This window comes from Pimephales promelas, chromosome 16, assembly GCF_988280905.1.
Source record: "Pimephales promelas chromosome 16, fPimPro1.hap1.1, whole genome shotgun sequence".
In the NCBI taxonomy this organism is placed as follows: Eukaryota; Metazoa; Chordata; class Actinopteri; order Cypriniformes; family Leuciscidae; genus Pimephales; species Pimephales promelas.
In genome coordinates, this window is record NC_142784.1 from 35,080,969 (window position 1) to 35,104,747 (window position 23,779).

The window sequence follows — 23,779 nt, forward strand, 5'->3', positions numbered from 1 at the left end:
TCGGACGGGAGGGACAGTCTATGGACAATTATGATCACTGGAATATGAGTTTAAAATAATTTTATAGGGGATTGTTCGGGAAAATTTCTAGTTTTACTTCAAAGATCAATGCATGACATGATATTTAAATTAGTTCTTTTGTGAAAATGAAAACCGCAGTAATACAGCGCCACCCTTAGGTTTCATGGTCATTAGTGACAGATGTTCATTATATCAGTCCTCCTTAAGATAATTTCTCTTTAATAGGAAACAACATAAACTTAATCTCAGAATAAACCAAAAAACTCAAGAGTCATAAAAGAGCACGTGATCTTCACACACTAACATCTGAATCTTACTTCAAATAGCTGACATTAGACCCATTTAATGTCATTTTAATTAATTGTTAATATAATCTGATATAAAAACCCTTAGGTTAGAAAGAGAGAATTTATGTCACTCATCACGGCTGATAATATAATATACACACATATCTGCACTGGTTTTTAATAGAGATGTGCTAGTTTAATAAGAGGTTTTGAGAGATTAATGAGAGTTTTTGCTAGTTTAATAAGAGGTTTTGAGAAATTAATCATGATTTTGGCGTGTTTTCAGAGTTGCATTTGAACTTCCTGTTTCACCTGTTCGGCAGGTAACAGGCCTCTCAAACATGGAGGACAATCACAAACCAGGGACATAAACGAGGCTTATATCTGCTGTAATATCTGCTCATATCAGCTCATAGTCGCTGTGTGTGGTCACACACGGCTGTTATCGGTCATACACGGCTGTTATCGATCACACTCGCTGTTGTTGATCATGGACGCGAAGAGAAGCTCGTTCACGGGAGTTGTGTCGTGTGTGTGTATCTCTCTCGGTGAGTTTCGCGACTCTCACACACATATTCCGTCATACACACATCTCTCAGGGGTTTGATGTGGTGGGTTTTGTTTCTGAGAGACTGTATATCTATAACCTGTTGCCAGTTGAGTTGTTTTACTTTCTGTTGTGTGTGAATATAGCCTGTCAATCATTGCCGTATGTAAACAATACCGACATCCACAGTCGTCTGATTTACAGCGCGAGCTCATAAACTGGCAACTCTTGATGCATTAACTAACAATACAAACTCTTTCTGCAGTATTTATTCATCTGTGTTAACGTCAGTAAAAATGCAACTGTTCATTGTTTGTTCATGATAACAGATTCAGCTTAATGTGTTCGTTAACTCACCCGGAAGAAATGAATGAAGATGAAAACCAAAATATTAAACGTCATGGATGTATATTCACTGATCTACTTTGTAGTCAAAATTACAATTGTACTATCTGGGGGCCATAAATGTTGTTTTTCCCACGTTTGCGTGTCTGTAACTCAAGAAGTGTTAAAGATATCTTAATATCCTTTTAGTTTCAGTTTCTTAACAAACTTTTCTTTTTATTTCTTCATTTTAATGACTGAATGCGTATTGTATTGGAAGAAGAATGGCTGACGATCAAATACTACAAACCAATCTCCCTGAAATCCAAACGTTCTTGAAACACAGATTATTATGAACATGTTGTAGATTTGCTCTGAACTGAACATGACCGTATCTGTGTAGGCTATTTTCAGACAGGGATGTTATGCAGGTGTTGTGATAGTGAGATGAATGCCAAAGCTAACTTAATTAAAAATAAATAAATACATAAATAAATATACAAAGAAATGTAAAAAAAAGTACAAATAAATGAGTAGTTATACTTTTATTTGCTTATTTATGTAATTGTATAATTCACACATTTATTTATACATTTATTCATTCATACTCACACTTTCTCACTCACTCACTCACTCACACACACACAGCAGAAGCATGATGATGTCACAGGCCCGTCCCAGAAGTGACATCATCAGAGGATCTCACACACGCTTACTGGATCTTCAGTCCTGTGGTGTGTGTGTGTGTGTCTGTTTAGTCATCTTTGCTCAGGACTGCTCATAACTTTAACTCTAGTTCGCTCCACTCTGAATCTGATTACCTCGAATCTGCTCTGATAGTTATTATAACATAACACAGTGATTGTGTTTATGACACCAGCTCTGATTACATAACCGTGTGTGTGTGTGTGTGTGTGTGTGTGTGTGTGTGTGTGTGTGTGTGTGTGTGTGTAGTAATTTACAGTGTTCCTCATCGGTATCTGATAAACCACTCCTGTGTTTGATTATGAGTGTGCAGTTTATGATGTTTCATTATTCTGAGGAACTGAATATCAGATATGATGACAGATATCTGATTCATATGCTGGCCCGTTTACAGTCCAGCAATCTACACTAATGAACTCGAGCTCTTTAAAGAGAATGATGTAATATATGTATATGGTTTGAACGGGTCTTAAAGCTTGTAAGAGTCAGCACACTTCTAATATAACTCTGATTGTGTTGGTCTGACAGAAGAGTGACACACACACACACACACACACACACACACACACACTGGGATGAGTTGAGGGAGAGTAAATCATGGGGAACTGTGTGTGTTCTGTCCCTTTAACAGTGATTGTGTGTGTGTGTGTGTGTCAGTGCTGTTGAGGAGTGTGTGTTGTATCTCAGTGACGGCTCCAGCAGAGGTCAGTGCTGTTCGAGGATCGGCCGTCACCCTGTCCTGCTCCTTCAGCTCCTCCAGCTCCGTCACCAGCGCCATGTCCGTCGACTGGAGCTTCCGGCCCGCGGGCGGCGGCGGCCCGGACCATACGGTGAGGAACACACACACACACGAATCATGGATCTCTGGTCTGATGGAGCACTCAGGGGTCAGAGGTCACTCGCGGTCACATGGGCAGGATCTGCTGAAAGCTTGTCGACCGCAGCGTCCATCAGGAGATCATAAAGCTGGGAATCACTCAGCAGTGCACACTATATATATATATATATATATATGAAGAGTTCAGATGCAAAAGCCTCTAAGTGCCATTTGAAATTTTCTTCTAGAATGATAATTTTTTATCAAGCTTGTATATTTAAGTTCAGTAATTTCACTTAAATGGCAATGATAATTACCTATTAGTTGTTATTTAAGTGAAATTACTGAACTTAAATATCCAAGCTTGATAAAAATCAACATTAAAGAAGAAAATTTCATATGGCATTTAGAGGCTTTTGCATCTGAACTCTTCATATATAAATCACACGCTTGCAGGAAAACCACTGATGTGTTTCAGAGATTTCTTAGATATCATCATTTTGGTTGGTAATATTATTATTTATATTTGAAAGCTGATAACTGATATATATATATATATATATATATATATATATATATATATATATATATATATGATATATATGGCCGATAAATCTAAATCCAAATTTGAATATAATCTTTGAGACCCGGATAGCAAAAATAAGCCTGAAGGCAACGTCTCAAACACACAATTATAATGTTGTCCTAGTTTTATGTAGGATATGACAGACTGAACTGTTGCTCTGAACTGTACTTTTGAAATGATTCAAATCATATTTCAGTTCAGATCATCGTGTTGAACAGCGTAAATATGAAGCGTTAGGAAATAATACGTTATTTATTGGTTATTAATCGTTATCGTTATTAATACATGTTCTCATTGACATTGTTCATTGAGGCGTATAGCGTGAGTATTGAGAGATGGAGTGAGTGTGTGTGTTATAGTGGACGGGTCAGTGCTATATCCCTAATAAAGGATCTGTCAGTGCTGTGTTCAGCCGATGGTCATCGGTCTTTCTCCGTGATCACAGGTTTGAGTCCGTTCAGTATAACGGACTGACGCACTCATGAAGACGGTGTTTGTCTGTAAGAGTGTGTGTAACTTCTGTTGCTGTTCGCGGTCAGAGACACTTTTCCAGCGGAAGGAAGCCTTCTAGTGATTGTACTTTATGAGCTGCATTGATACAGATTTTTTGGTTTTAATGTTTGTATTGTGTGGTAATGGTTTTATAAAAGCATTTACTGCGCTTCATGTCAGCCATCAACGCCCTCAGCGATACAGCACAACACACACACACACACACACACACTGCCGGGTGTATCCCCGTATTCCAGCAGTTTTTAGGATGGTTTGGTAAAGGTTTCTGATCTCCGTGGTGGTGTGTGTTTGTGTTCCTCTGCAGTTCTTCCACTTCTCGTCGCAGGCGTACCCGCCGCTGGAGGATTACTTTAAGGGTCGTGTGAAGTGGCTGGGCAGCCCGTCGGCCGGAGACGCCTCTATCCAGCTCCTGAACGCCTCGCTCAGCGACAACGGCACCTACACCTGTGCCGTACGCAACCCTCCCGACGTGCAGGGAAGCCCAGCGCAGACCGTGCTCAGCGTCACGCCACAGAGTGAGCACACACACACACACACACACACACACACGATCACCGGTGTCGTCCTCTCTGTCATGTGATCCCTTATCACCAAAATTACATATATAAACGTTTCTTTTCCCTTTTTCTTCATGCCTTTAACTCGACACCGGTTTGCTCACGCGTGCCTCTGTGTGTCTGTCAGGAGTGTCGCTGGCGTTCACGGATGTGGGTGTGTTGCTGGTGTTTGTCCTGGTGCCGTCAGGAATCATCACACTGCTCCTGCTGGGCCGGATCCTGTGTCCGTGTTCCCCCGAGAGCCCGGGGCCCGTCGCGACCCATCACTCGCCCATCGAGGAGCTCGCCGGGTAAGAAACCAGTGCCTGAACCAGTGCTTCCAGAGGACTGTGTGCTGTGACTGACGAGTGTGTGTCTCTGACAGTGAGGAGTATCTCTACCAGACGCAGAAGCAAAGCTCCATGTGCTGCTGTTACTTTAAGGTAAACCACCGTATTTACAGGAGACTCTGACTTATATCCGTATAGAATTGGTTTTAGAGTTGATGAGCTGAGTTTCCATCGCATCTAAAAACACTGGATGGGAACGCCAAGATGCGGGTAAACTCTATAAAACACTCGTGGGCTCAATGGTGGCGGATCGTCGTTTGATCCGATAATAAAAGATAAACTGGAAACACATTTACTGAACGAATCCCTCGATGTGTGACTTTGACTCAGCGAAGGCTGTGATTGGATAACTGGAGTAACCAGCGGACCAATGGCGTCGCAGCGTCTCTAATGTTGGTTTGGTGTTTCTGAAACGCCAGAGTCGAAGTGTGTGATCATGATTGGGTGTAATTCCCTCCAGAAGCGTCTCACACACACACACACACACACACACACATACACACGAGTGTGTTCCCGAACGTCAGAGAACACCACAGAGTGACGCTCGACACACACTCGTTTACGGTGACGCTCGACACGCACTCGTTTACGGTGACGCTCGACACGCACTCGTTTACGGTGACGCTCGACACGCACTCGTTTACGGTGACGCCCGACACGCACTCGTTTACGGTGACGCTCGACACGCACTCGTTTACGGTGACGCTCGACACGCACTCGTTTACGGTGACGCTCGACACACACTCGTTTACGGTGACGCTCGACACACACTCGTTTACGGTGACGCTCGACACACACTCGTTTACGGTGACGCTCGACACACACTCGTTTACGGTGACGCTCGACACGCACTCGTTTACGGTGACGCCCGACACACACTCGTTTACGGTGACTCCCGACACACACGGATTGATCTGAATTATGACACTTGTGTTTTTAGAGCTGCTTTACAGCAGAGTTGGAATTTTTCTCATATCTGATGAAGTTTGCATCAATTATTCTGTTATTTTTTATCAATCTATTCTGTATTGTATAACGTGCTATAGAAATAAAGCTGACTGGTGTTTGTTTCAGGGCTCTGAATATGAAGATGACTACATGCAAGAGAAACCACACGAACTCACCTTCACCGAGTCCCAGTGTTAGATAAACTCCTGTGTGTGTGTGTGTGTGTGTGTGTGTGTGTGTGGTTCTTGCATGTTTGATAAACCCAGACGTCATTCCACTGCCGAGACTTCCTGTTTTGAGTGGGTAATTTTGGTTATTTATAATGATGGACTGTTACTGTAATCTATGAATTAAATTACTATAAAAGATGAGAAGACAGGCTGATTTGATATAATTCGACATTCAGCGCCTTAAGGTTCTTGCCCACCGAGTCTGAAGAACCTGGGTGACTTTCGGGCTCGTTGTGCAAAGATCTTTTGGCGGGACACATGAGAGATTCGTGTGATATGATTGGCTAATTCTGTTTCCTGAGATCCTTCATGTTTTACCATTTATTTTCACCGTGATAAAGAAAAACCTTTGTACAATTCTATTTTGTTTAGATATAATATGAAATGTAACTTTAACATTATTAACTATTTTTTATGAACTAATTATTTTTTATAAATTAAATAGAACCATCATAGAAAGGTGTTAGTATTTAAAAGCATCCAATTTCAGCAGTTTGATGAAAGGAAAAGCTTAAGTTTAAACTAAAATATGACCTACATGTTTATTTCCACACTGTATAATATCTGTGAAGGCAGTTTTTAACTCACCAAACGGGGTGTAGTAGTTTTCACTGTATTTGCTAAAGCTTAAGGTCAAATGTAATATAGCATAAAAGATCTACAAAATATAAATAAATGATATTTACATTTAAACACACATCTGAATCTGATCTCCTGAATCTCCAAAAATGATGTTTTATTAACAAAGTTTGAGGAAAGGAACATGTTCAAATTCTCGATCCAATCAGCATGAGAGGAGGCCTATATACACTATACACACAACCCCCCCTCCACCAAACAACCCCGCACCATAACCCCCCCACCCCCCCCTCCACCAAACAACCCCGTACCATAACCCCCCCACCCCCCCCTCCACCTAACAACCCCACACCATAACCCCCCCCCCCTCCACCAAACAACCCCGCACCATAACCCCCCCACCCCCCCCTCCACCTAACAACCCCACACCATAACCCCCCCCCCCTCCACCAAACAACCCCACACCATAACCCCCCCACCCCCCCCTCCACCTAACAACCCCACACCATAACCCCCCCCCCCTCCACCAAACAACCCCGCACCATAACCCCCCCACCCCCCCCTCCACCTAACAACCCCACACCATAACCCCCCCCCCCTCCACCAAACAACCCCACACCATAACCCCCCCACCCCCCCCTCCACCTAACAACCCCACACCATAACCCCCCCCCCCCTCCACCAAACAACCCCGCACCATAACCCCCCCACCCCCCCCTCCACCTAACAACCCCACACCATAACCCCCCCCCCCTCCACCAAACAACCCCACACCATAACCCCCCCCCCTCCACCAAACAACCCCGCACCATAACCCCCCCACCCCCCCCCTCCACCTAACAACCCCACACCATTAACCACCACCCGAACCCTCACCCTGTCCATGGCTTGTTACCCCACCGTCAGGAATGGTGAGGAATATTCTATGAATGAAGCCAAAATATCCCAGTAACAGTCTTTGCCGATGATGTCGTGGCATGAAGGTCCCGCCCACGGATTCATTCGCAAGCCCAGCTGTCAATCATGATGTCACGCACTGTTTTTATAGCATCTAATGACTCTGTGGCCTTTTACACATTTTTTTTTTCATCTAACAGCTTTCTATGTGTTTTGGCTGTTCATTTACACAGCAGTGGCATTTTGTTGGCCTGAAAATGACGATGACGTGTTATGTGTTCAGTTTATACTGTGTGTTTCGGGACATCGCCACCTACTGGCCTAGCAGCAGAATACAGCGTTTTTAATTGGTTTCACGGATCCGTGTGAGCGGGGATCATTTTGACAACGTTGTCGTCCGCAATACGTGAAGGAAAAACATCTCAGTTTTTAGTAACTTGTTGTGTAAACCAAACTTATTAGAAAAACAAGCACTTATACGTATGCATGATCCATATGCATGATAACTACCTAAAATCACAGACACCATCTTTGGAAAAAAAATGATTTGAAGTGTAATTGGATTTTTTAGTTTAGCTCTTGTCCTATTGGATGACATAGAGAGGGTGGAGTTTATGACCTATAACTCAGAAAGCCACCAGGGGGCGCTCGAAACACTTCACTCTTCGGGACCTCTTGTGGGAACCACATTGTTCTTCTATGGTTCTGTTAATCTGTCTTGAGATGGTATGGATGTAAAATAATGCCAAATGTTTTTGAAACAAAAAGTTTGTTGAATTCAACCTATAATATTTGACAGTAAATTTTCAGTCCATTTTATTTTGCTTTCCACAAATTCAGTGGTTAAAATTCGACAGAAAATTCAACATTTCACTCCGCGGAACTGCAGGAAAAGCAGTGGATTACCGATGCATCATCTCCATCTGCAGTTAGTCGAGCCCACCAGCAGGGGGTGTAAGCGGCTGTTCACGAGGAAGACTAGAGCAAGGGGTGAGAGAGTCATTCATTCATAAAAACGCATTTACAGAAATTGAGCAAGCATTTATTGTACATTTAAATGTAAAAATACAATGCATAAATATGCATTGCATTAACCCTGCTTGCATTTTAATCTCAATTACAATATAACCCTACTTTATGACAATGATCAAAAGAATGCTGCTTATGGTTTTATAGTCTGATCTCTTCTTATGAATGTGGTCAGTTTATTATTGGTTATGATCTCAATGCATTTTTCTAAATAGTATCAGTGCAATATGAATTTGTGGATATAAAAGCATTTTGAGGAGTTTTTTAATGCTTTGACCGATATATCTTACAGCCCAGAGTGAGTCGCACCTCTCTAATGCATCCAGCATGAGTGTGTGTGTGTGTGTGTGTATAAGTCATCCGCTCTGGATGTCGCTCTGGCCTGTTGCCATGGAGACGGCGCATCAGCGGAGATGCATGGGATTCAGCAGTGTCCGTGGGGTCCTGTGAACACACACACACACACACACACAGGAGAGAGATGGATGGAGTTTCACCATCAGCTGGAGTCAGAGGATGCCGTTTCCGTGTGGTTGCCATGGCAACAGTTGCCAGCCTGATCGGGGGTGGAGGTGCAGTCGTTGTAGGGCGTCTGATGCAGACTGAAAGTATCACGCACACACACACACACACACACACAATCCGAATCAGCAAAATGCAAATGCACTTAAGTCACGAGCCTCACAGAAACACGTTACACCTGAAACACATCATTGTTGCGTCTAAATGTCAGTATGGGGGAGGGTGTCTGCACTTGGCCTGTGTTTATTACTTAATATGATATTAATGTGCATTGTGTCATCATAAAATAGATACTTTGACTTTAATGGCTTCTCTTTAATTGATTTCTGGTAATATACCGCAGTGTTGAGTCCCTCAGGTTAACATCTTGTCATTTGTTGTCATTGTCCGTTGTTTCTAAGCAGATTTCCAGAGGATTGTTGAGATCAGTCATAAGTCAATCAGATATGATCATTTAATGATGTCCTTCAAACCTGTATGAATTTCTATCCTCCGCTGGACACAAAAGTATCTATTTTAAAGAGCATTGGGAAACAAACAGCTTTGGACCCCATTGACTTTCATTGATATTTGATTTCACCCAAGAAAGAAAGTTCAGGTTTGGACCCATTTTCCCAGTATTTTTCCATCATGACATGAACAGCCAGTAGTCAAGATGACCTTTAGTTCAGTGATGACCTCTGATTCCCTCTTTCTGAAGTAGGGTTAGGTCTGTATTCCAGTTAAACTGAGATCAGACTGTGAAGTCGCAGTAATTCAGCCGTCTAACTCTCCGTGAATGATCCCCATTGATTTCATTCATTGAGAGTTTCTCTCTTGTATAATTGATGAGTTTTACAGTTATTTTCCTGTTCATTACCGTGAAGCTGCTGTGAAACTGTGTAGTATTAAGCGCTTTAGAAATAAATGTTGTGAATGTTGTTTTTGTTTTTTTCAAGTATAAACAGTATTTTCTCCTCTATTGTGTCTAATATCGAGTGAAGCGCATCTCAAACAAGAACAGGTTTGCTATTGGCTGAGCTCATGTGAGTGACAGGTTATAGCCCCGCCTTCGTCATCAGAGAAGAGAAGAGGAAGTTATTCTGATTCAAATTACCAGGAACATAAATATACATAATTATAAATCATTTATAATAAACACTGCAGTATTGTCTACCAAAAAGGGAGTTGTAATATTTTACTGTTTATTTTCTATTAAAAATGGAAAAATAATAACATTGCTGTAGTGGTGAGAAGGAAAAAAATCCATTCTCAGTACTTCTTTCAGTGATGTGTGTGTGTGTGTATACGAGCAGTGAGAATGAGTGTGTTTGAGAGCAGATGTGTGTGTTTAGAAGGTGTTTCACACTCCGAGAGTCGTGCGGTTCTGATGGAGATGTCCAGCTAATGGGTCAGAAAGGGTCCCTCAGGAACCGGGCTCTAGGATCCCACACACACACACACACACACACACACACACCCTGGGGCGAGAATACATGGGCATCATTCACAGCCGTTACCATGGGAACAGCAGCTTTAAAGGGGACATATCCTGAAAATTGACTTTCTCCGTGTGTGAGTGCCGTAATCCGGTGCTTCTACCGGCAGAAAACGTGAAAAGTGAAAGGGGATGCGGCGTAGGGGGTCCGGTGTAGGGGATCCGGCGTAGGGGATGCGGCGTAGGGGGTCCGGTGTAGGGAATGCGGCGTAGGGGATCCGGCGTAGGGGATGTGGCGTAGGGGGTCCGGTGTAGGGAATGCGGCGTAGGGGATCCGGCGTAGGGGGTCCGGTGTAGGGGATGCGGCGTAGGGGATGCGGCGTAGGGGATCCGGCGTAGGGGGTCCGGCGTAGGGAATGCGGCGTAGGGGATCCGGCGTAGGGGATCCGGCGTAGGGGATGCGGCGTAGGGGGTCCGGCGTAGGGAATGCGGCTTAGGGGATCCGGCGTAGGGGATGCGGCGTAGGGGATGCGGCTTAGGGGATCCGGCGTAGGGGATGCGGAGTAGGGGATGCGGCGTAGGGGATGCGGCGTAGGGGATGCGGCGTAGGGGATCCGGCATAGGGGATCCGGTGTAGGGGATGCGGCGTAGGGGGTCCGGTGTAGGGAATGCGGCGTAGGGGATCCGGCGTAGGGGATGCGGCGTAGGGGATGCGGCGTAGGGGATCCGGCGTAGGGGGTCCGGCGTAGGGAATGCGGCGTAGGGGATCCGGCGTAGGGGATCCGGCGTAGGGGATGCGGCGTAGGGGGTCCGGCGTAGGGAATGCGGCTTAGGGGATCCGGCGTAGGGGATGCGGCGTAGGGGATGCGGCTTAGGGGATCCGGCGTAGGGGATGCGGCGTAGGGGATGCGGCGTAGGGGATGCGGCATAGGGGATGCGGCGTAGGGGGTCCGGTGTAGGGAATGCGGCGTAGGGGATCCGGTGTAGGGGATGCGGCGTAGGGGATCCGGTGTAGGGAATGCGGCGTAGGGGATGCGGCGTAGGGGATGCGGCGTAGGGGATCCGGTGTAGGGGATGCGGCGTAGGGGATCCGGCGTAGGGGATGCGGCGTAGGGGGTCCGGCGTAGGGGATGCGGCGTAGGGGATCCGGCGTAGGGGATGCGGCGTAGGGGGTCCGGTGTAGGGAATGCGGCGTAGGGGATCCGGTGTAGGGGATCCGGCGTAGGGGATGCGGCGTAGGGGGTCCGGTGTAGGGAATGCGGCGTAGGGGATCCGGCGTAGGGGATGTGGCGTAGGGGGTCCGGTGTAGGGAATGCGGCGTAGGGGATCCGGCGTAGGGGGTCCGGTGTAGGGGATGCGGCGTAGGGGATGCGGCGTAGGGGATCCGGCGTAGGGGGTCCGGCGTAGGGAATGCGGCGTAGGGGATCCGGCGTAGGGGATCCGGCGTAGGGGATGCGGCGTAGGGGGTCCGGCGTAGGGAATGCGGCTTAGGGGATCCGGCGTAGGGGATGCGGCGTAGGGGATGCGGCTTAGGGGATCCGGCGTAGGGGATGCGGAGTAGGGGATGCGGCGTAGGGGATGCGGCGTAGGGGATGCGGCGTAGGGGATCCGGCATAGGGGATCCGGTGTAGGGGATGCGGCGTAGGGGGTCCGGTGTAGGGAATGCGGCGTAGGGGATCCGGCGTAGGGGATGCGGCGTAGGGGATGCGGCGTAGGGGATCCGGCGTAGGGGGTCCGGCGTAGGGAATGCGGCGTAGGGGATCCGGCGTAGGGGATCCGGCGTAGGGGATGCGGCGTAGGGGGTCCGGCGTAGGGAATGCGGCTTAGGGGATCCGGCGTAGGGGATGCGGCGTAGGGGATGCGGCTTAGGGGATCCGGCGTAGGGGATGCGGCGTAGGGGATGCGGCGTAGGGGATGCGGCATAGGGGATGCGGCGTAGGGGGTCCGGTGTAGGGAATGCGGCGTAGGGGATCCGGTGTAGGGGATGCGGCGTAGGGGATCCGGTGTAGGGAATGCGGCGTAGGGGATGCGGCGTAGGGGATGCGGCGTAGGGGATCCGGTGTAGGGGATGCGGCGTAGGGGATCCGGCGTAGGGGATGCGGCGTAGGGGGTCCGGCGTAGGGGATGCGGCGTAGGGGATCCGGCGTAGGGGATGCGGCGTAGGGGGTCCGGTGTAGGGAATGCGGCGTAGGGGATCCGGTGTAGGGGATCCGGCGTAGGGGATGCGGCGTAGGGGGTCCGGTGTAGGGAATGCGGCGTAGGGGATCCGGCGTAGGGGATGCGGCGTAGGGGATCCGGTGTAGGGGATCCGGCGTAGGGGATGCGGCGTAGGGGGTCCGGTGTAGGGAATGCGGCGTAGGGGATCCGGCGTAGGGGATGCGGCGTAGGGGATCCGGTGTAGGGGATGCGGCGTAGGGGATGCGGCGTAGGGGATGCGGCGTAGGGGATCCGGTGTAGGGAATGCGGCGTAGGGGATGCGGCGTAGGGGATCCGGTGTAGGGAATGCGGCGTAGGGGATCCGGCGTAGGGGATGCGTTGAGGGGCTCCGGCGTAGGGGATGCGGCGTAGGGGATCCGGCGTAGGGGATGCGGTGTAGGGGGTCCGGTGTAGGGAATGCGGCGTAGGGGATCCGGTGTAGGGGGTCCGGTGTAGGGAATGCGGCGTAGGGGATCCGGCGTAGGGGATGCGGCGTAGGGGATCCGGCGTAGGGGATGCGGCGTAGGGGGTCCGGTGTAGGGAATGCGGCGTAGGGGATCCGGCGTAGGGGATGCGGCGTAGGGGATGCGGCGTAGGGGGTCCGGTGTAGGGAATGCGGCGTAGGGGATGCGGCGTAGGGGATCCGGCGTAGGGAATGCGGCGTAGGGGATCCGGCGTAGGGGATGCGGCGTAGGTGATGCGGCGTAGGGGATCCGGCGTAGGGGCTCCGGCGTAGGGGATGCGGCGTAGGGGGTCCGGCGTAGGGGGTCCGGCGTAGGGGATGCGGCGTAGGGGATGCGGCGTAGGGGATCCGGCGTAGGGGATGCGGCGTAGGGGATCCGGCGTAGGGGATGCGGCGTAGGGGGTCCGGTGTAGGGAATGCGGCGTAGGGGATCCGGCGTAGGGGATCCGGCGTAGGGGATGCGGCGTAGGGGGTCCGGCGTAGGGAATGCGGCGTAGGGGATCCGGCGTAGGGGATGCGGCGTAGGGGATGCGGCGTAGGGGGTCCGGTGTAGGGAATGCGGCGTAGGGGATGCGGCGTAGGGGATCCGGCGTAGGGAATGCGGCGTAGGGGATGCGGTGTAGGTGATGCGGCGTAGGGGATCCGGCGTAGGGGCTCCGGCGTAGGGGATGCGGCGTAGGGGGTCCGGCGTAGGGGATCCGGTGTAGGGGATCCGGCGTAGGGGCTCCGGCGTAGGGGATGCGGCGTAGGGGGTCTGGCGTAGGGGATGCGGCGTAGGGGGTCCGGCGTAGGGGGTCCGGCGTAGGGGGTCCGGCGTAGGGGATGCGGTGTAGGGAATGCGGCGTAGGGGATCCGGTGTAGGGGATCCGGCGTAGGGGCTCCGGCGTAGGGGATCCGGTGTAGGGGATCCGGCGTAGGGGATCCGGTGTAGGGGATCCGGCGTAGGGGGTCTGGCGTAGGGGATGCGGCGTAGGGGGTCCGGCGTAGGGGATCCGGTGTAGGGGATCCGGCGTAGGGGATCCGGTGTAGGGGATCCGGCGTAGGGGCTCCGGCGTAGGGGATGCGGCGTAGGGGGTCTGGCGTAGGGGATGCGGCGTAGGGGCTCCGGCGTAGGGGATGCGGTGTAGGGAATGCGGCGTAGGGGATGCGGCGTAGGGGCTCCGGCGTAGGGGCTCCGGCGTAGGGGATGCGGCGTAGGGAATGCGGCGTAGGGGATCCGGCGTAGGGAATGCGGCGTAGGGGATCCGGCGTAGGGGATGCGGCGTAGGTGATGCGGCGTAGGGGATCCGGCGTAGGGGCTCCGGCGTAGGGGCTCCGGCGTAGGGGATGCGGCGTAGGGGGTCCGGCGTAGGGGATGCGGCATAGGGGATCCGGCGTAGGGGCTCCGGCGTAGGGGATGCGGCGTAGGGGGTCCGGCGTAGGGGATGCGGCGTAGGGGCTCCGGCGTAGGGGATGCGGTGTAGGGAATGCGGCGTAGGGGATGCGGCGTAGGGGTCCGGCGTAGGGGTCCGGCGTAGGGGTCCGGCGTAGGGGATGCGGCGTAGGGGATGCGGTGTAGGGAATGCGGCGTAGGGGATGCGGCGTAGGGGATCCGGCGTAGGGGATCCGGCGTAGGGGCTCCGGCGTAGGGGATGCGGCGTAGGGGGTCCGGCGTAGGGGATGCGGCGTAGGGGATGCGGCGTAGGGGATCCGGCGTAGGGGCTCCGGCGTAGGGGATGCGGCGTAGGGGATGCGGCGTAGGGGATCCGGCGTAGGGAATGCGGCGTAGGGGATCCGGCGTAGGGGATGCGGCGTAGGGGGTCCGGCGTAGGGGATGCGGCGTAGGGGGTCCGGCGTAGGGGATGCGGCGTAGGGGATCCGGCGTAGGGGATGCGGCGTAGGGGATCCGGCGTAGGGGATCCGGCGTAGGGGATGCGGCGTAGGGGATCCGGCGTAGGGGATGTGGCGTAGGGGCTCCGGCGTAGGGGATGTGGCGTAGGGGATCCGGCGTAGGGGATCCGGCTTAGGGGCTTGTTTCTGAAATTTGTGTAAAGGCTCCGCCCTCTTCTGAACGGAGGTGGAGATAAAGCTCATTTGCATTTAAAGGGACACACTAAAATGGAGCGTTTTTACTCACACCCAAAAAAGGGGAAATTTGATAAGCTATAATAAATGATCTGAGGAATGTTTTGAGTTGAAATTCGGGTTAGTGTGTGTGAAATTGAGCACACATTCTTGAGACAACATAGATTTATATAACATCTTGTGAAAAGGGGCACGTCACCTTTAATGTGTTACAGATGAACACACACATACAGGTGCTCAAATAAGAACACTGGAACCCCAGCGGACAGATTTATGCTATTCAATCATTCATATAGAGTGTGATCAGGGCGGGGCCGCGCGCGCGTGTCCGCGGCAGGGGTGGGCGCAACGGGTTCACCGTCGCGCGCGTGCGTATGTGTGTGTGTGTGTGTGTGTGAGGGAGGGGGTTTATAGGGTGGAATTTACTCTCATTGTTGGCAGTGGAGACAGACAGACAGTGTGACTGAGGCTCAACTGTGATGAGTTTAAGCATCAGAATCATCAGCTGTTGATACAGCCGGTGTGTGTGAACGACAGAGAGAGAGAGAGAGAGAGAGAGAGAGAAGAGAAGAAGAGGAAGAGACAGAGCGAGACGCTGAAAGGATACGACTATGCTGTGCTGTATCAGAAGAACTAAGCCGGTAAATATCTGGATTATTCACACTTTTCTATTGTAACCTGTGTGAGGATGATGATGATGATGATGATGATGATGATGATGATGATGATGATGATGAGGATGATGATGAGGATGAGCAGCACACTCACTCTGTAACGCGCGTGAGATCAGTGTTTAATCAGGACTGTACCTGTCAGACAGGTGTATTTGATGCTCAAGCTGCGTTATAAGAGTAGTGAAGCTGGAGTGTGTGTGTGTGTGTGTGTGTGTGTGTGTGTGTGTGTGTGTGTGTGTGTGTGAGAGAGATGAGTTCCAGGGTGTGGTATGTGTGTGTGTCTCAACAGATATTAGAGTCTCGAGGGAATTATAATGATTTCTCTGGAGATGAAAGTTGGATGTAATTAACCTCTCAAGCGGGAATGTGAGTGTTTTATGAAGCAATGGAAGGTTAATTTTCTCAATGCTTTAGAAGTGTGTGTGTGTGCCGCGCCTCGCGCCGCTTTTGAGGAATCCTGTCGTGTGTGTGTGTGTGTGTGTGTGTGTTGGGCATCTTTACTCCTCTTTACCGCAGGTGAATCATTCGCCTCTCTTTTGTTCTTACACACCACTGAACACGACACGAGACGGTGTGTGTGTGTGTGTGTGTGTGTGTGTGTGATGGAACTGTAGACATGAGGAAGATGAAGGGTGTGGTCTTCTTGTCTCACTCCTGCAGAAACACGCGCGCGCGCCCACGCTTCTGCTCGAGTCTTTATTTGAATATGGTGGATCAGGTGCAGATCTGACGTCAGCGCGTTATAAAGGCGCGTGAATATTCATGAGTCAGTGCAGGTGAATTATAATCGCGACAGGAAAATTTTAAGGCGTGTCTCCTATGTGTGTGTGTGTGTGTGTGTGTCTGCGTGCGCGTCTCGCGTGAGAGTGTGTGTGTGTGTGTGTGTGAGGGGGTGGGCTGGTGGGTTTAAGGTGTGGCTCTCTCCACATACACCGCAAGATTGTTCAAATTTATCCTGCATGATTTAATTTAACATGCAGAAATATTTCCCCTTTGAGATCCTGTGATGAGAGTATTTCCTCCACAGGGTTTATGACTCCAGAATCAGAACCGGTCTCCAGAATCTCCATGTGAGACACCGGTTGATCTGAAACTCTGGTTTCTGTCGGATTATTGATCTGGTTTTCGCTACTGCTCATTTTATTGGCTTTTGTTTCAGCGTGACCTTTGAACCCGACAACCAAAACCTGGTTACATTCCCAACCATCAAATGAAGTGACCCGCGACTCTCAGACGTGTGTGTGTGTGTGTGTGTGTGAGGATGAGTTATGATCAGGCCTCACTCCAGATGATGCTGTCGATCTCCTGACTGGACACGCCCTCTTTTTCCTGTAAAGAAATTAATAACTCTTCAATTTCCAGACTTCAGCCTGTGACTGTCTAGCTGGACACGCGACACACGCTTTTTTATTACCTTTCCCCCATCTCATATGCAGTAGTCATCATAAATTAGGTATAAACCACTCATTTGTAAATCTGGCATCATGTTACCATGGAAACTGAGCGTTATAACCTTTCAGCTGGCTCCTCCCTCTGGTGGGCGTTGTCATTTGTAATATTTCACAAAAGTTTTGATGAAGTTCGGATAGTGTATTTTCAAATGTTAAACCCGTTCGTCATACGTGTGAAATATCTGTGTGTCGATCACATGATTAAATACGTTCTCTCATTAAACCTGATCAAACACTCCTGAAGATCAAGCTCATGTTTAATTACTATTGTGTAGAAATCTTTCAGTCTATTGTCAGTTTCATTCTAACAACACCTTTAACGAGCTTTACTTCAGAGATCAGCTGATGATGTCATGACGTGTGGTGCGAATGACTCACTCTGAGTGACATCACACACCTGAGCAACAGGTCCAGACCCGAGCGCTGTGTGACCAGCACAATGTGTGTTCATTTAGTATCATTGAGTTACTATTATAGTTTTCATTACTAATAAAAATCTGCACGGATCAGATATGACACTGACTGACAGCCAGAGATGTGTATTGATTGACACTCAGTGTAACCCACAGGTTATGAGAAGAGACGCTGCTCACACACCCAGGCCACACAGAGCAATGTATGCAGAAATGACATAATTCTCTGCAGTGCATTAGTCAGATTGCACATATAAATGAAAAAGTGTTTTGGAATCAAATTGCCTTCATCTAACTGTCAATCATTTGGCATGCATTCAGTTTGCATTTATGATTTCATTTTCATCTGCTTTAAGCTACTTATGAGTTTCTTCTATGAATGTTTTTGTCATGCATTATCTATGTCACCCATTTTCTTTCGTTTTATGCTTGCTTTTTTTCATTAGACACATTTGAATATTAAATTAAAAGGCCCTCTGTGGACAAAAGCCGCCCTGGACCCTGATGGACGAGGTAAATATTGAACATTCAGTATTCATATTTCTCCCTTTTTTCTTGTTGGTCTGACATCAATCTCTTGTCATATCTTCACATTTGCTTTGCTTTTAGCTTCGCCATGTTATGCAGATTATTAATATGAACAAGCCAATTAAATGTGATATTGGGGTGAAATGAGTGTGTGATCTTAATCCCAAAGGGGAACGTGGACTTTTCTACAGGAAAACTTGTCTTGAGACACGGACACAGTCTGTCCACGATTCTTCAGATCCATCTGGATAATTATCAAAGTTTTTTTAAACAAAAGGGACATATAGTCTTTTCCTTGAGCCTGAACTTGAGACTCACTGGTCCTTCATGTCACCAATCCCAGGTAAATTGCTCAGCATGTTTGTAATTGTGGGATTGCAGAAGCTGAATGTCCTTCCAAGTTCTAGTTAGAAATCACTGATCCAGATTCTTCAACTGGACATCCAATAAAATCAGCATTAGCCACGTTTCCAACAAAATTACCTGGAACAGTTTGTCCCAGGAACTTTTCCCCCCAGACCTGTTGCTGTCTGCGTTTCCACCGTGGACTAAAGTACCGTGAAGATTAGGCAAATAGTCCTGTAACGTAGTAGTGATGGGAAGTCCAATTCTTTCAGACAGTTCGTTTTACTGAACCGGTTATTTTACGTCATCACGTAATGACGTCAATTCTATCATCCTGGCGGATAAAACTACTTCAAATTAAAGGCATTTGTAATCATTACTTCAGTTAAATAATAGTACTCATCATTATAATCATCTTGGATAAGTTTCTTACATTTACATTTTGCAAACTAACCCTGCTAGCCTAGGCGATGTGCTAACGCGGATGTTTTACATGTTTTAAATATATGAAATGCATAAATGGTCTTCATTATTTTATTTGTTATTAAATAAACTTACATTTCGCCGATTCGCCCTCTCATTTAAGTCCTGGGTTCACCCGTACCACTGCGTGCTCGTGTATCAGCACAGGATCAGCCGGCCGAAAGAAAGTTCTGTTCTCCGTATCGAACGTGTCCGAAATAAACAGTTCTCGGTTCTGTACTGGAGATTCAAGAACTGCAACAACCAGTTCTCGACTCGAGAACCATAGCATAGGCCTGTGTGTGCTGAGCTGAAACCTGAATATACAGTCGACAACACTAAAAAATCCATGCATGTCTGTCTCCATGTAGCCTATACAGTATATATACATCATGTTTATAATGTGTTAAACATAACGAATTAATTCGTTATGTTAACACATTATAAACATTTACTAAGCAGTGCACCATTAAAACCTTGGCAAGAGTTTACATCAAAGATTTATATTGTTACTTAGAAATTAAATGAGCTGTTCCTGAAAATATTATTTTAGTATAATAAATAATAAATGTTTAGTTTGACAGTTTTACAATCCAATCATTGTTTCCAAACTTTAAATACAGTAATTATGTAATAAACATGTTTCCAAAATGTTTTATTTTGTTACACTTACTGATGTTCAACTAAAGACTTGGAAACGTACATTTCGTCCCTCAGAAAAAATGGCACGCATGCTCAGCTCATCAACTCATCAGTTCTCAGTGTGTCCAACGTGTCCGAAAGAAACAGTTCTCGGTTCTGTACTGGTTATCCGACCGCTGTAGCTGTACGTTCGGTAGTACACGCATGCGCAGTATCAGCTGCTCGTGCTCATCACTTCTCTCAGCACCAACACATGTCTCCGTTCAGTGAACTTTTTGAGTTACTGAATAAAATGTACTCCTGGATATTGGGTTATTTCGGTTTATGTAGATTCTGAGGGACTGTCAGGCATGTCTGAAAGTGAGTAACTTGCGGTACAGTGCTGACGCAAAACGCGAACTGTTTCGAACGATTCAGTCCGATTTAGTGTACTGGTTCGACCGGTTCAGTAAAAAGAACCGGTTCGAAAAGAACGATTCGTTCACAAACCGGCCATCACTATAACGTAGGACTGCTGGCTACTTTACAATTCCCTCCTCTGAATTTAAGCGTAATAAAGCCAGAACTTCGTCTTCGGACCATCGTCATATTTTTTTAAACTCCGTTATTGATTCGAATAGCAAACAACAATAGCTTGACCAATCAGCATGTTCCAGCGCCCAAGTCCCACCCCTGAAACCTGAACTTTAAAAAACATACCTTAACAAGCGGGGACCTTCCGAGGGGGAAATATTTACCCAGAACTTCATTTAGACCCTGCGGTGCAAACACACTGAGTACCACCCCAAAGCCCCTAGATCCTGGGGAGAGTTCCTGCGGTGGTTATAACAGTACATACAGATGCATGATGGGAAGGGATTTTTCTTTGGCCACTCACTGTAAAAGCTCATTCACACCAACGACAATAACTAGTTTTGAAAATCATTCAGAAATAAACAGAACGATATTGTGTGTTGGTGATGCTTTCTCCTATCACAGATTAATGGAGTTCTCTCTCGCGGTCACAAATATGAAACTTTTCCAGCGATGAAACCTTCCTCAGATCTTTCAATGATTTGTGTGATAAAGACAGTGTGTGTGTGCTTGAATGTTTTACGGCTACACGTGAGCAGCTCGGATGAGTCCGTTTGAGTCACTGATGGTGTTTGTGTTTCTGGACTCAGGTTGAGAAGAACGAAGAAGCCGATCAGGAGATCAAGCAGGATGGAGCCAAACCGGAGGAAAACGCCCACAAGGCCGCCACCAAGATCCAGGCCAGCTTCCGCGGACACATCACCCGGAAAAAAATGAAAGACGGAGAGAAAGACGAGGACAACGGCGCCGCTCCGGACGAGTCTAGCGAAACCACAGAGGAGAAGAAGGAGCGAGTGTCTCCATCTGAGGAGAAGCCGGCCGAGGTGTCCACAGAAACAGCCGAGGAGAGCAAGGAAGCCGAGCAGCCTAACTCGCCCGAAGCCCCGCCTGCATCGGCCGAAGCCCCGCCCTCCTCAGCAGCTGACCCCACCCCCTCAGACACGCCCACTAAAGAGGAGGAGCAGCTGAAGGAAGCGGTCGAGCCTAAAGAGGCGGAGAGCGCGGCGAGCACCGACGATGCCGACGCACAGAAGCAGGAGGAAGCCAAACAAGCCCATGTGCCTGAAGCCACCGACAGCCAGGAAACAGACCAAATAGACAAAAAAGGTGTGTCCGAAACACAAACACTCTATTCCATCAATAACACTTTATCAATCAAATCCACATTAGAGATATAGTTACAGAGCTTATTCAGTGTTCTCAGTCTTCTGCTGTGGGATTATAGAGACGGCAGGAATATTAGCGCTGTCCCTTTAAGAGCTGCGGGTCCAGTACACACACACACACACACACACACACGAGGACAGAACACACACTCTCGCTCCAGCGGGTTAAAGCATGGAGAAACGCTCAGAGAGCAATAGAGATATTCATTTTATAACAATTATCTGATTCCTGACCTCAAGTTTTCGATTCCCAACCCTGGTCATGAATATAAAGGCTGCTGTTGAATTGTGATGTATGTATATAAAAACTGGGTAACACTTTACAGTGAGGTTGACAATGAAACTTATATCAGCAAAGATGAATACGTACTGTGGAATATGTATTCCTTCTTGTTAGTTAATGCATTTCCTAATGGGATCTTGTGGCAAATGTTTCCCAAAAGTGACAGAAAAGTAAACGCGCCATACATGAACTCTAATCCATCCCAGTTCTCTGTGGTTTGACTGGAAGCTCTTGACTGACCAGGTTTTCTGTCTCGGTTTATGCACTTTAACCCAAGCCAGTGTTTAGTTTGTAAGCGTGTTTGTTGTGATCTTTCCAGAGGCCGTGGAAGACTCTAAACCAGCAGAGGAGTCCGGCAAAGAGGACAACGTTTAACACTCGACCAGAGAAATGTAAAGCATTAATGATTGACAGGCTGCTCTTCACCCTGATGATGATGATGATGATGATGAAGACAGTCTGCTTTTATGTTTGTCCTCTTTTCTGGCGTGGCAAAGATTTTCTGACATTTGGAGGGAGTTTTCCGATGCTGACGTCAGCGAAGGACACAAACCTTGAGCTCTTCTTCTTCTCCTTCTTCTCCTTCTTCTTCTCTTTCTCCTTCTTCTGTCCATCGTCTGCATCGCATGAGAATCCTTCCTCCAGAGACCAGAACCTTCACAACTAATACATGTGGCTTCTTTTCATGTCTGTGGTGTTATATGACCGTTTAATTGGAGATTATTGCTGCACTGATGTTATAAATTGAGAAAATCCAACAAAAAAGAAAAAGCGCCAGCCTTTCTTGTTCAAGTGAGTTTGAATATAAGGAGTAAAATCGTGGAAAATGGTTTCATGTCTGTTTTCAAAATAAAGAAATGTGCCAATTACGTCCACGATGTGCCTTCTCCTTTCAGCCTGAGTTTGTCTGCGGATTGCATGCGATTTCGTTTACAGTTGATGATTATTAATCAGGATATCATCATATCAGGTGTGATCAAATCTGCGAGGCCTAAATGATGTGAATTCTGCAGCACAGACGCATTATTAACCTGTCCGTCTCGTACAGTCACATGCTCAGATTACACCTTTAAAGCAGTTTATTTCATTATTGCAGACATTAATCAAATAACACGTTTGAAATTAATATTTTGCTCAAGTACCTTCAATTTTCAGTGAATATGAGGACGAGGGTTTATAAGAATGAAGGCTGACCGCTATTATTTTATTATATTCAGTATGATAATCTCTGTGTAATCATAATATTAAATAAACTATTAAATCCATCGCGATGTTACTGTAGTGTGCACTTGTTATAAGAAGCACGTGCAACTGCTGCCAGAGATCTGGACTGTGTAATTCTCTTCGCTCTTTCACTCACGGTCCCGCATTAGTAATTACAGGTCAAATGTGTGCATTTATCAGTTTCCCTTAGCATTTGATCATAAATCATAAACCTAAAAAAAATTATATAAAATACTTATGAAAAGTGTAAAGTGTACTTATTAAAAATATTTATGAAAAGTGTCCAAATAAAATACTTATAAAAAGTGTACTAATAAAAAATACTTATAAAGTGTACTTAATTAAAAATTTTTATGAAAAGTGTCCAAATAAAATACTTATAAAAATTGTACTTGTAAAAAATACTTATGAAATGTGCACTCATAAAAAATACTTATAGAGTGTACTCATTAAAAATATTTATTAAAAGTGTCCAAATAAAATACTTATGAAAATTGTACTTATAAAAAATACTTATAAAGTGTACTTATTAAAAATATTTATGAAAAGTGCCCAAATAAAATACTTATTAAAATTTTACTTAAAAAAAATACATATAAAGTGTACTTATTAAAAATATTTATTAAAAGTGTCCAAATAAAATACTTATTAAAATTGTACTTATAAAAAATACTTATGAAAAGTGTACTTAAAAATACTTATGAAAAGTGTACTCATAAAAAATACTTATAAAGTGTACTTATTAAAATTATTTATGAAAAGTGCCCAAATAAAATACTTATTAAAATTTTACTTATAAAAAGTACATATAAAGTGTACTTATTAAAAATATTTATGAAAAGTGTCCAAATAAAATACTTATGAAAATTGTACTTATAAAAAATACTTATAAAGTGTACTTATTAAAAATATTTATGAAAAGTGCCCAAATAAAATACTTATTAAAATTTTACTTAAAAAAAATACATATAAAGTGTACTTATTAAA

General features: G+C 46.9%; 2 protein-coding genes across 3 annotated transcripts; both read left to right on the forward strand.

The window, feature by feature from the left end:
* The first annotated feature begins 484 nt into the window (after positions 1–484).
* On the forward strand, positions 485–6,561 carry mpzl3 (myelin protein zero-like 3). Of its 2 annotated transcripts, XM_039670027.2 has the most exons (6): positions 491–856; positions 2,542–2,714; positions 4,105–4,315; positions 4,485–4,647; positions 4,722–4,779; positions 5,761–6,561. In XM_039670027.2, the coding sequence occupies exons 1-6, from the start codon at positions 799–801 to the stop codon at positions 5,830–5,832; spliced, it is 735 nt and encodes a 244-aa protein (XP_039525961.1). In that variant the 5' UTR covers positions 491–798; the 3' UTR covers positions 5,833–6,561. The 2 variants fall into 2 exon arrangements, with proteins under 2 accessions (XP_039525963.1, XP_039525961.1); XM_039670029.2 differs by lacking the exon at positions 4,722–4,779 and having other exon boundaries at positions 485–856.
* Positions 6,562–15,436: 8,875 nt separating this feature from the next.
* Positions 15,437–22,437, forward strand: gap43 (growth associated protein 43). Its single transcript, XM_039670036.2, has 3 exons — positions 15,437–15,672; positions 20,710–21,226; positions 21,888–22,437. The coding sequence occupies exons 1-3, from the start codon at positions 15,643–15,645 to the stop codon at positions 21,941–21,943; spliced, it is 603 nt and encodes a 200-aa protein (XP_039525970.2). The 5' UTR covers positions 15,437–15,642; the 3' UTR covers positions 21,944–22,437.
* The last annotated feature ends 1,342 nt before the right edge of the window (positions 22,438–23,779 follow it).

Bases quoted from the DNA above. Each gene is read 5' to 3' on its own strand.
- gap43 (XM_039670036.2), top strand. From the start codon at position 15,643: ATGCTGTGCTGTATCAGAAGAACTAAGCCG. The intron at 15,673-20,709 runs GTAAATATCTGG...TTCTGGACTCAG, and splicing joins GTATCAGAAGAACTAAGCCG to GTTGAGAAGAACGAAGAAGC. The intron at 21,227-21,887 runs GTGTGTCCGAAA...TGATCTTTCCAG, and splicing joins AGACCAAATAGACAAAAAAG to AGGCCGTGGAAGACTCTAAA.
- mpzl3 (XM_039670027.2), top strand. From the start codon at position 799: ATGGACGCGAAGAGAAGCTCGTTCACGGGAGTTGTGTCGTGTGTGTGT. The intron at 4,316-4,484 runs GTGAGCACACAC...TGTGTCTGTCAG, and splicing joins GCTCAGCGTCACGCCACAGA to GAGTGTCGCTGGCGTTCACG. The intron at 4,648-4,721 runs GTAAGAAACCAG...TGTCTCTGACAG, and splicing joins CCCATCGAGGAGCTCGCCGG to TGAGGAGTATCTCTACCAGA.